A 10,641-nucleotide genomic window follows, 5' to 3' on the forward strand; every position below is an offset into this window, starting at 1 on the left:
TTGCCCAACCAGGGCAATTTAGCAACACAGTGAGACCCTGTCTCAAAAAATAAAAAGGGCTGGGGATGTAGCTCAGCATGGTGGTCCTGGGTTCAATCTTCAGTACTTTAACTTTTTTTGGGGGGAGTGGGGGGAACCGGGGATTGAACTCAGGACCTTGTGCTTTCCAGGCAAGTGCAGTACTTAAATATTTTTATAACTGCATTGGGCATTGTGGCACACATGCCTACAATGCCAGCATAAACACAAAGCTCCCTGGGCAATTTAATCATTTAGTGAGAACCTGTATCAAAAAATATAAATAAGACGTGTGGGGGTACATGCCAGTAATCTCAGCACTTAGAAGCTGAGGAAGGAGGGTCACCGAGAGTTTAAGGCCAGTCTGGGCTATGTAGTGAGTTCAGGGCCTGCCTGAACTGCAACACTGTCTTAAAGAAACAAAATATGGGCCAGGGATATAGCTCAGCACACAGGGTTCTTTATGAAAGAAAGAAAGAAAGAAAGAAAGAAAGAAAGAAAGAAAGAAAGAAAGAAAGAAAGAAAGAAGAAAGAAAGAAAGAGAAAAAAGGAACCCAGTCTGGATTCATTATTATATATTATCAATCCTTTTTTTTTTCTTCCAACTAAACAAAAATTAAAACAACTCTGTGGGCCCCTAGAAGTACTGTGCCCCTGGGCCCTGTCTGTGCTGACAGTGCCTGGTGACTCCATCCTCTTGACTGTAGAGACCCATTTCTGAAAGGGACTGTGTTCATAAAGTGGAGTCTGTATCATCACCCTTTGTATATGTTCTGGACTAGTGATGGTGTCTTTGTGAAGCTCCAGTTGTGACCATCGAGGCCTCTGCACAAATCCCAGGGACTTGTATATGCAAGTGTAAGGCCCAGGGCCTCTGTTTGTGCTTGTGTGAGGTCTTGTGACCACATGACAGATCCCATGTTCCTGTGACCACAGTATGAGCAAGAGTCTATTTGTGGAGGGGGCTGGGGAGATGGCTCAGTGGAATAAGTGCTTTTCTGGCAAGCGCAAGGGCCTGAGTTCAATCCCTCATTCCGGGGGGGGGGGGAGTCTATCTTTGAGCACATGCTTATTAATTTTGTGGTTTCACTTGTTCATTGGCTCAGAAGCTGGTTGTAGAGACCTGCTAAGTGCTTAAGCACAGGCTTGCCTACCAGAGTTGGGGAGGAAAGCCCTATGTCCTTGCCCAGGGCAAAAGTGCTGCGTGGACCTGCAGGTGTGTATCTGAGCCTAAGCTACTTGAACCCTACCTAGGCCCACTGGCTGCAGGAGCAATGACCCTGTAGCAGAGCTCATAGGTGTGGAGAAGACACAGATATTCCGGGAAGGGAATAGCTGAGCCATGATGGGCCATACATGTGAGGATCAGAGCTTTGTCCAGTGGGGCTGACAGTTATATAGGGACCATGCCTGCATGGGTCTGGGTCACCTATGGGTGCTACAGGGGTGGGAAAGGTAGCTCACAGTTGAACACATAATATATGAATGGGGGAGATCGTAAGCGTGGGAAGCTGAGCCAGGCATGTTGGCACATACTTGTAACCCCAGCACTCAGGAGACTGAGGCAGGAGGATCACCACAAATTCTAGGCCAGCCTGGGTTATGTAGTGAGACCTTATCTGGAAAAAAGAAAGAAAGAAAAGAAAGAGCCAGCAAAATAGCTCAGTAGGCTAAAGCACCTCCTTAGACAAGCATAGGGACAGTGGTTTGATCCCCAGTTCCACATGCCTCGACAGCCCTGCCCCCAGGGCAGGCCGAGCCAGCCGCATAGTCTAATGATCCATGCCTGTAATCTCAGCTCTGGGGAGGCTGAAAACAGGAAGATCACTATTAGTTCGAGCTGTGTGTAGCAAGATCCTATAACAATCAAACACATTAAAAAAAAAAAAAGTGGAAAGTCACAGATGTGAGGAAGGACAGGTCACATTTCCTTCTTTGCTCTTCCTCTTCTGAACATCTCATGGCTTTATTTGTATGTTTTGTTTTCTGTACTGGGGATCAAACTCAGGACCTTGCACTTACCAGGCAGGCACTTATGCTACTGAGCTATCTTCCTGGCCCTGATCTTTTTTCTATTTTTTTTTTTCTGTATTTAGGACAGAGTCTACAGGGTCTCATTACGTAGATCAGCTGATTCTCCTATTTTCAGCCTCCCAAGTGCTAGTTGGGATCTAATCCTGACCTCTGCACTCTGCCTATGCAAGGGCTTTAGTCCACTGAGCTATCAGGCTGGCCCTTGATTTATTTATTTATTTATTTATTTATTTATTTATTGTGTGTATGTGTGTGTGTGTGTGTGTGTGTGTGTGTGTGTGTGTATGTGTGGCCAGCTCAGCCCACCAGGGGCGGGGCTGGCTGGCATGTGGTGCTGGGGGATTGAACCGCGGTCCCTTTGCTTTGCTAAGCTTATTCTAAGTAGGCGCTTTAGACCACTGAGCCATCTCACCAGCCCAGGTTTTTTTTTGAGCTCCCCATTGACCTGCAGCAGCGCTGGTCTGGGTTGCCTTGAGTATGTGGGAATGGAACCACCGCTCAAAGAAACTGACTGCCTCCTTTAAGCAGGCACTTAAACAACTGAGCTAATGGGCGCCCCCCCCCCCCCCCCTCCTTTTTTTGGGTTTTTTTTTTTTTTTTTTTTGAGGCAGGGTCTCACTATGTAGCTCAGGCTAGTCTTTAACTCACCATGATCTGGTGATCTTCTTGCCTCAGCCTCCTGAGTGCCAGGATTATAGGCATTGACCACCATGTCATCTCTCTCCAGCCTGGCCTTTCTCCATCACTCCCATGAGCAGCTGCAACCACACCACTTCATTCCATGCACACCTCCTTCTTCACCATGTGAATTTCCACGACTTCTGGTGCTGCCACCCAGCCCGCTTCTCTCCATTTTCTGCCATCACAGCCCACAGGAAGGGATGTCTTCACAACCTGTGTTGGCCTGGGTTTGAACAGGCCTGTTTATCCTGTGATGCTTCCTTTTTTTATGACCGGGTTTTGCTAGGTAGTTCAGACTGAAGAACTACCTAGGTAGTTCTAGGTAACTCAGGCTGGCTCCCCTCATGATTCTCAGGGGCACTCTCAATCCTGGCATCTGACAAGGTCTTGGCATCACCTAATGTACACCTGCCTCTATCATTCCTAGGAGCACAGGGGTCTTGTTGGTGTTTCCAGTACTCCTCTCCAGCACCCAGCCCAGGCATGGCCCAGGTGAGTGCTCTGTATTTACTGAATGGAGGAGACAGTTGCTACTGTCAGGCATTCAGCCCCAGGGCTACCCCTGGCCTCTGCCCACAACTGATCCCAAGCCACACCCTAGCAACCAGAACTTGCTGTTGCAGCTGTGTTCTGACTTCCTCCAGCCTTTGATCATAGTTTGTTCTCTGGCATCAAGCCGCCTTCTCCCCTTTTAGATCTCATTGTAGAAAGCAGTAGAGGACACTTCCCCTAGGCCATTCTTTAATGCCCTCAGCACTCCCCTCCCTCCCTTCCCTTTCTTCCTTCCGGTCTTTCTTTTCTGGCAGTGCTAGGGACTCAACCCAGGGTGCCTTTACATTTATCTGTATCTCCAGCCATTAAAAAAAAAAAATTTTTTTTTTTAAAAAATTCGTTTGAGATTTCGAAGTCTTGCCATGCAGTTCAGACTGGTCTTGAGCTCACTATATAGTCCAGGCTGGCCTCAAATTTGCAGCCATCTTCCGGCTTTAGCCTCCTGACTGCCGAGATTACAGGTGTGGCCTACTATGCCCAACCCCCATGCCCTATTTTTTTGAGATGGTCTCATTAAGAGGCTGAATTATCTAGGCTGGGCTCAAACTTGCAATCCTCTTCTGTTTGGATGATAGGCACATGCCCTACCACTGAATCACTACCCTTCTGTGGCTTATCTCCCCAGAATCAGTAAATCTGAGGGTGGGGCTGTTTGACATGGGGACACCCCACATGCTAGGGAGCACTCAAAGCTGACCTAAGGATGTCCCTGTTCTCAGGCTCAGGATGCCTCCCCTCAGTGCCACTGTCATCTCTATAGTGAGTGTGACAAGGCTGAGACTCAGAATATCCCAAACCTTACCAGCCTCCTTCCCTATCAGACTCAAAAAGGGCTGTGGCCCAGGTGGGGGATAGGTGTGTGTGGCAGGAAGCCACCACTATTGGGGCCACAGAGCAGAGATGCCTTTGTTGATAGGCACAGCAGGGAAGATGAAGCAGCTCCTTCCTTTTCTCCAGGTGAAGGGAGAGGCCTGTCAAGCTGGGAGGGAGCAGGAGGGTGGAAGCACAAGGAGCTCTGCCTCTCATAAAACTAGGCCCAACTCTACTCCCAGCAATCCAGAAATGTGGTGCTTGGTGTATGGGAGGAGTGGCCCCTGCTCCAGCAGGACAGCTGCAGAGTGGGCAGCTTTGGTGCCCGAGTGGAGAAAAGTTCCGAGAAGAAAGGTTTTCACAGAGATCTGAGCTCAGTCTTAAGACCCTGGGATCTTTTTCACATGCCCTGGCTCAGAAGCAGAAGACCAAGCACTGAAACAGTTGTTTTGTATTTAATTTACAAAAGAGACCCCAAAATAATAATAATAATAAACTATCCACGGGTAAGGGAGTAGGGTCAGGCCCTCCCCAGCCCAACTGTATCCTCCCTTTGGCAGGGAGAGAAAGGGCCTCTCAGGATTTCTCCTCCCCCATAGAACGGGGGTGTGGCAGGTGGTATGGATGCCCTACTGGGCATCCTGGGGGCTCTGCCCCCTCCAGTTTCCAGTTTGTCTTACCCCTACAGGCTCCTTCATGCCCTGGAGAGCCTTGTAGCAGAGGCCAATTGGCTTGGTAGCCAGGTAGGAGACCACTACAAGGTCCAGGTAAGGGCTATGGCTTTCAGAGCCAGGAGGATGGTGGGGTAGGACCCAGCCCAGCCCCCACTGGCACCTCCAGTGGCACGCCCATAGTCCTGGCACTGCTCACCACCCCAGCCCAAGTAGCACTGGCAGCGAAAGTGTGTCCTCAGGTAGTTGAGGTCAGCTCGGCTGAGCTCTCCCTCAGGTCGCAGCTGAGGTTCATCAGGTGTCCTTCCAGGCACTAGGCGGAAGCTGCTGGTGTTGAGGTGCAGGAAGGTATTAGAGGTGGGATTGCGGCGCACACAGCGCCCGTGGCCATGGCACTGGGCCCAGCTACAGTACTGGGTGGCCCAGGACACATTCACTACATAGGGAACCAGCAGATCAGTCAGGTAATTCTGGAGGTACTGGCAAGTCTCCTGGGAAGAGAGGTGAGATAACAGGTCAGGATCAGCTGCTTCAGCCCACAGGCCAGACAGAAACTGTTCACATTGTGTATGCTTGGTAAGCATTCTGCCATTGAGCTATACCCCTTACCCAACTGTGCCATTTTAATTTCTGGTTTTGTTTTTGGAGACAGGGTCTGCTTATAGTTCAGGATGGCCTTCTACTCACTGTATATCACTGTATAGTCCGGGTCCTCAAACTAGTGGCAGTCCTCCTGCCTTAACTTCCTAAGAGCTAGGATTTTTTTTTTTTTTTTTTTTTTTTTTGGTGGAGCCGGAGATTGAACTCAGGCCCTTGCACTTACCAGGGAAGCACTTATTTTACTGAGCCATCTCCCCGGCCCAAGAGCTAGGATTATAGGCATGCACCACCTCACCACGTACTGTATTTTTTTTTTTTAAAGTATAATAGCTTACAATTTTTTATTTCATTTTATTTATTTATTTATTTATGTGTGTGTGTGTGGCCAGCTCTGCCCACCAGGGGGCGGGGCTGGCTGGCATGTGGTGCTGGGGGATTGAACCTTGGTCCCTGTGTTTGCTAAGTTTGTTCTAAGTAGGTGCTTTAGACCACTGAGCCATCTCACCAGCCCCACGTACTGTATTTTTTAACAGCACACATATTGTACACACACACACACACACACACACACACGTGTTCCTGAGCCCTCAGTCTCTCTTCCTGCTGAGAAGTGGATGGGGACAGAGTAGAGCTTAGCTGCGGAGACAGGGAAGGGTGGAACTTAACAGCTGTTAAGGACAGCATTCCTCTTCCTTGGGAGAGCACAGGTGTGCCCTCCTCTATTGAGATCAGGGTCAACACCTTGGGTGGGAGCCTGAAAAAGAAGCCAGACTAGGTTTACACACCTAACGAGTTTGGGAGCACAAGTTCAAATGCTCTGCCTGTCCTTGTAGACTCAGTTTTGGCAGGCTGGGTGGGTCTCACTTACCATACTTGAGGAGTTGCCCCAGAGGATGACACCAGCTGCACCAAGGGCTGCACTCTCACCGATGGTAGAAACGAGGTCCATCTGTGTGGGAAGGGGACTGTCACTGGAGAAAACTGGGACTACAGGGTGAAATAGGAAAGGGTGGACAGGCTTATGCTGACCTGTTGACCCCCTGCAGCACTCCCTATATGCCTCTAAGTGGAGGCTCTCCCTGTCTTGCTTTCTCCTTAAATAAGCCCACTTCTAACCCACATTGGGCCTCAATCTCCAAAGCCAGGGCACACATAAGACCATGGCATATCGATCTACCAGAAGGGACTCCAAAGTCACAATGTCTGGGTCCAGGTCTCTGTGCTGTTCCAGATATACAGGAGCTTTGGGCAGACTTCTTGTCATCTCTGTGCCTCAACTGTATCTACAAAGCGTGAATACTGATGTCACCCTTTCACAAGATTACAAAGAGGATAATTCGAAGACAGGTGGAGTAGCCAGTGAACTCCATAGATGTGGATAACCCAAATATACAGTATTCCCCAGGAAGGAGAAGGCGCAACCCTGGGAGGCACATACCTCACTAAGCCCTGTGAGCCTGCTGGTGTGGGTATAGGTGGGTCGTGTGAAGACGTAGACAGGGAGTGCATGACTGGCATGATGGCTATGGGCCACACGAAGGGCCTCCTGGACACGGAAGCTGACAAAGTTGCGGCCGTGAGCAGAGGAAGCCAGTGTCTCATCTAGGTAGACAGAGGGAAAGAGGGCCGTGCTCTCAGCCCACAGCCAGGCCAGCTGATCATTGCGAGCCACCTCAACATCAGGGCAGCGGCCTGTGTAGCTCTCCCAGTTCTGCACGTAATCATGATTGTAGCAGTCAGGAAAGAGGTAGAAGCCCCAGAGATGCTGAGGTCTGACTGACTTGACGTAGTGTAGTGTCTTCAGCATGAACTGCCGCGCAGCAAACTCAAATTCATATTGTGCCTGTTTGACTATCCGGTCTTTCGGCCAGTTAGGGTGACGACTAGCCACCAGCTGGCGAGACCACTGGCGATACACATCTTTGTCCTGCCAGTTGCGGACCCACACAGGCCGCCAGTGCTCCCAGTCGATGACAGCCAGTCCTGCGGGCTCCCGAGTGCGAATGTAGTGTTCCACAGGTTTCCTCAGCATCCCCAGGTGTTCCTGGAGGCTGCCGTTCTGTGGCACACCACCATGTACAGACATCCCAGCTGAATTGAAGTGTGGGTACAGGCCTAGCCGGTCATAATAGAAAATGGTGATACTCTGGTTCACAAACCCTTCATTGGGTGAAGCCTCCACATCGAAAGCCTTCAGGTCCAGTGGCACCTTGTGGCGTGGGCCACAGTCCTGTGTGGGTACATCCCAGGCTACCACAAAGGGCCGGCCTGTGAAGATGGGTGGCACTGTGGGCTTCAGCTCCATGGCCCACGCCACTGTCAGCACCAGGGCCAGTGTGAAGGTGGGGCCGAGGCCTGCCGGCATGCTGGGAACTGCAGGAAATGCAGCACCAGCTCAGGAACTGAAGGAAGGGTGGGAGAAAACAAGTCAGTTAAGAGAATCTGAAGCCCTTCTATGCTCTAAAAGCCCAGACGTGAGGGGTACTGTACCCATGCCTGTTCAGTCCACATGGCTCTAATTGGTTTGCAAGACCACAAAAGGCAGGCAAGGGCTGGGGAGATAGCTCAGCGGCATAAGCACCTGCCTGGCAGGCGCAAAGTCTTGAGTTGTATCCCTGGTACCACAGGGGGGTAAAAAAAGAAAGAAAAGAAAAGAAAAAGAAAGAAGGGCAAGGCAACCTGGAGACTCACTACCAGAGTACAGGGCTTCTTCTTGGTGCAGGTAGCCTGTGGCTCCTCAAGAATTTGTTAGGTTTGAGACCCTTCTAACAACTGGATGAATTAAGCTGCATGCCCTAGTAATGCTAAGGGGTCCGTAGCCCGTTAAGAACCATTGGTCTGAAGTAGCAATAGCTTTTGGATAAAGCAGGCACAATTCATACAAAAGCTAGGAAGCTGGAAGGAACACGGCCGCTGGGCTGCTATCCGTGCAACACTGGCCCGGCAGAGCTGAGAGGCACTAATGCAACCACTACCGGCTGCCCGAGCTCAGTACAGTACACAAAACATTCTCCCAGAGTTAGAGAAGACCAGACATGGCAAAGGCGCAGCCACCTCCCAAGGTAGAGCCAGCGACCTGCCTGCTCTTCCCTCCACAGCCATCCGGAATGCGCGCCGCAGCCCAGCGCTTGCCGCTGGGGTGGAGAGCACTAGCCCGGCCTTTGTGCAGGACCCCGCCCCCGCCCCGCACGTGGGGCCAGAGCCCTGCCGGTGGGGGTGGGGTGGGGTCCTAGGCTGCATCTCTGGGAGCGCCCTCGAGGATTCCGAGCCCTGCTCACGGGGAGAGAGCTTCCAGGCTTGCACCGCCTGCCCTCACCTCGCGCGAGACACGGCCATCCCGGACCCAGCTGAGCTCGCTCCAGCCCTACGCCCAGGCAGGACCCCGGCGCGGCGCCTCTGTTGGCTCCGCCCCCCAGACCTCCGGCCCTTTAAGAATTCAGCCGGGAGGTGGGCTCGGGGCTGGCCGGGAGGCTCGACCAGGAAGGTGTGCCCGACTTTTTGTCCCCAGTGCAGCCTTTTGGGCTCACGAGCCCCCAGGTCCTCTACCAAGGAAAATGACCACCTAGCTGAGGCCCGGGGCCACTTCGGACGGTGGTTTTTGCTGGAATCTCTGCTTGGAGAGCCAGTCGACTTGAAATATGTCCCCCTACAGCCTGCTGCCGGTGGTATAGTCCTCCCAGCTCCGCGATGCAGCCAGCCCCTTAAAGAGACAGGATACGGAACGGGAACCGGGAGGCAAGGAATGGCATTTCCAGGCTGAGCCATAAGGAGGCGCTGTGGTAGCCCAAAGCCTTGGCTGGGGGCTGCTGCGGTCTAGATCTGCATCCCTGAAAGTAGGCTGCGGTCGGGGGCCCATTTGTGCGGACTCTGGGATTTAGACCTAAGAGGATCCAGGGCCTCCAGGAGCAGCAATGCCCCGCCCCCTGCTAATCCTGGATCTCCTCCTAGTGTCTGCGGTCTGAAGACCCGCCCCAGCCGGTTGGTAGGAAGGGGCCGGGAGCAGAGGCCGTGGTTGTTTTAGCAACTCGGGCTGTGGGTCACAGTCTGTCTGGCAGGATGGAAGCAGAGAAATTCAACGGCGCCACGGGAAATCGGGTGCCTTCTTTTCCCTCGACCCGCACAGGGGCCGCAAATCCCTGGGATGCACTCCTGCTCGGTCTCTGGGAACTCCTGGGGATTCCCGCGCACCTCCAAGGAAGATGCCACTCTAGAAGTTTCTGGCCATACCTCAGAGAAAGACCACTGAAGGATCTTGGGGGCTTGCCTCCCATGGCCTGAGTCCTTTCGCCTCTCAAGTTCCTCTGGTGGGAGGCAGGCATGGAAGCGCCCTGGGAAGAGCCCGGCGTGAGACCTCGCTTCTTAGATCAGCTTGTTCTTTGGGACTAACCTCTCCAAAGGGCCGGCTGCCTGCCTGCCCAGTCTCCACCCCGCACTAGAGAAGACAGTGCGCCCTAGAGAGCTCGTTGGCGGCCAGCACAACAGCCTGCTGCGCTCTGCTCACCTGCGTGGGAGTCTGTCGGCCTAGTAGGTTGGCGGCCTCCTGCCTTCCTGTGGTGAACCTCTTCAGCTCGGCTACTTTGGGCCAGCTGCTGCCCAGTGGGCAGCCCGCCGGGACCTGATAAGCCCCATTCCCTCCCACTCGCTCCCGCCTCCCATCCCAGCCCTTTTTCTTTACTTCCTGCTGCCCCTCTGAGAGGAAAGGGCCTAGAACTAGCTGGGGCAGGAGATAGCTTTGACCTCTTTCTTTCCGGTATACCCTGTTGGATGACTGTCTTTCCCACCTTTCATCTGAATAGTAACTAGCCCAGCTGTTCGGGGTGATAGGAGGCTATGGACGTGTGCTCAGGTGTCAGCTTCCTCCCTGCCCATATTCCCTCAACACTGGGGAATCTCTTCCCCTAGGGATTGGGGCCCATCATCAAGTCCAGTAGGATGGGGGGGCAGGGAGTGGTCTTTTGGGGATTCAAATTGTTGTAGGCAGCTGAATTAGATAGAAATATTATAGGCAGTCAGACAGGGCCAGACCCTCAAGGAGATAGCACAGAAGAAATACCCTGCCACTATAAGAAAGACATGCTTCTGCTGTGGGCCAAACCTAAAGACCAAAGATTGAAAAATGCTTACCTAAGGAGGATCATTACAAGTCCAGTCTGTGTAGTGAGACCCTATAGATCCTATACTAAACACCTTTTTTTTTTTTCTTTTGTGGAACCAGGGATTGAACTCAGGTCCTCACGCTTGCCAGGGAAGCGCTTATTCCACTGAGCCATCTCCC

General features: G+C 52.2%; 1 protein-coding gene across 3 annotated transcripts; it reads right to left on the reverse strand.

The window, feature by feature from the left end:
- Nucleotides 1–4,531: 4,531 nt before the first annotated feature.
- On the reverse strand, nt 4,532–10,361 carry Hyal2 (hyaluronoglucosaminidase 2). 3 transcript variants are annotated; one of them, XM_023706133.1, is made up of 4 exons: nt 9,868–10,361; nt 6,805–7,768; nt 6,235–6,315; nt 4,532–5,257 (listed from the first exon to the last, which is right to left on the reverse strand). In XM_023706133.1, exons 2-4 carry the CDS (start codon nt 7,729–7,731, stop codon nt 4,850–4,852), a joined length of 1,416 nt encoding a protein of 471 aa, XP_023561901.1. In that variant the 5' UTR covers nt 7,732–7,768; nt 9,868–10,361; the 3' UTR covers nt 4,532–4,849. The 3 variants fall into 3 exon arrangements, with proteins under 3 accessions (XP_023561901.1, XP_023561904.1, XP_023561903.1); XM_023706136.1 differs by lacking the exon at nt 9,868–10,361 and adding an exon at nt 9,555–9,861; XM_023706135.1 differs by lacking the exon at nt 9,868–10,361 and adding an exon at nt 8,683–9,548.
- Between the last annotated feature and the right edge of the window lie 280 nt (nt 10,362–10,641).

This window comes from Octodon degus, unplaced genomic scaffold, assembly GCF_000260255.1.
Source record: "Octodon degus isolate 3935 unplaced genomic scaffold, OctDeg1.0 scaffold00008, whole genome shotgun sequence".
In the NCBI taxonomy this organism is placed as follows: Eukaryota; Metazoa; Chordata; class Mammalia; order Rodentia; family Octodontidae; genus Octodon; species Octodon degus.

Coding starts and splice junctions, on each gene's coding strand:
- Hyal2 (XM_023706133.1), bottom strand. CDS start 7,731: ATGCCGGCAGGCCTCGGCCCCACCTTCACACTGGCCCTGGTGCTGACA. Junction 6,316..6,804: donor GGCTCACAGGGCTTAGTGAG/GTATGTGCCTCC, acceptor CTTCCCACACAG/ATGGACCTCGTTTCTACCAT. Junction 5,258..6,234: donor GGGGCAACTCCTCAAGTATG/GTAAGTGAGACC, acceptor CTCTCTTCCCAG/GAGACTTGCCAGTACCTCCA.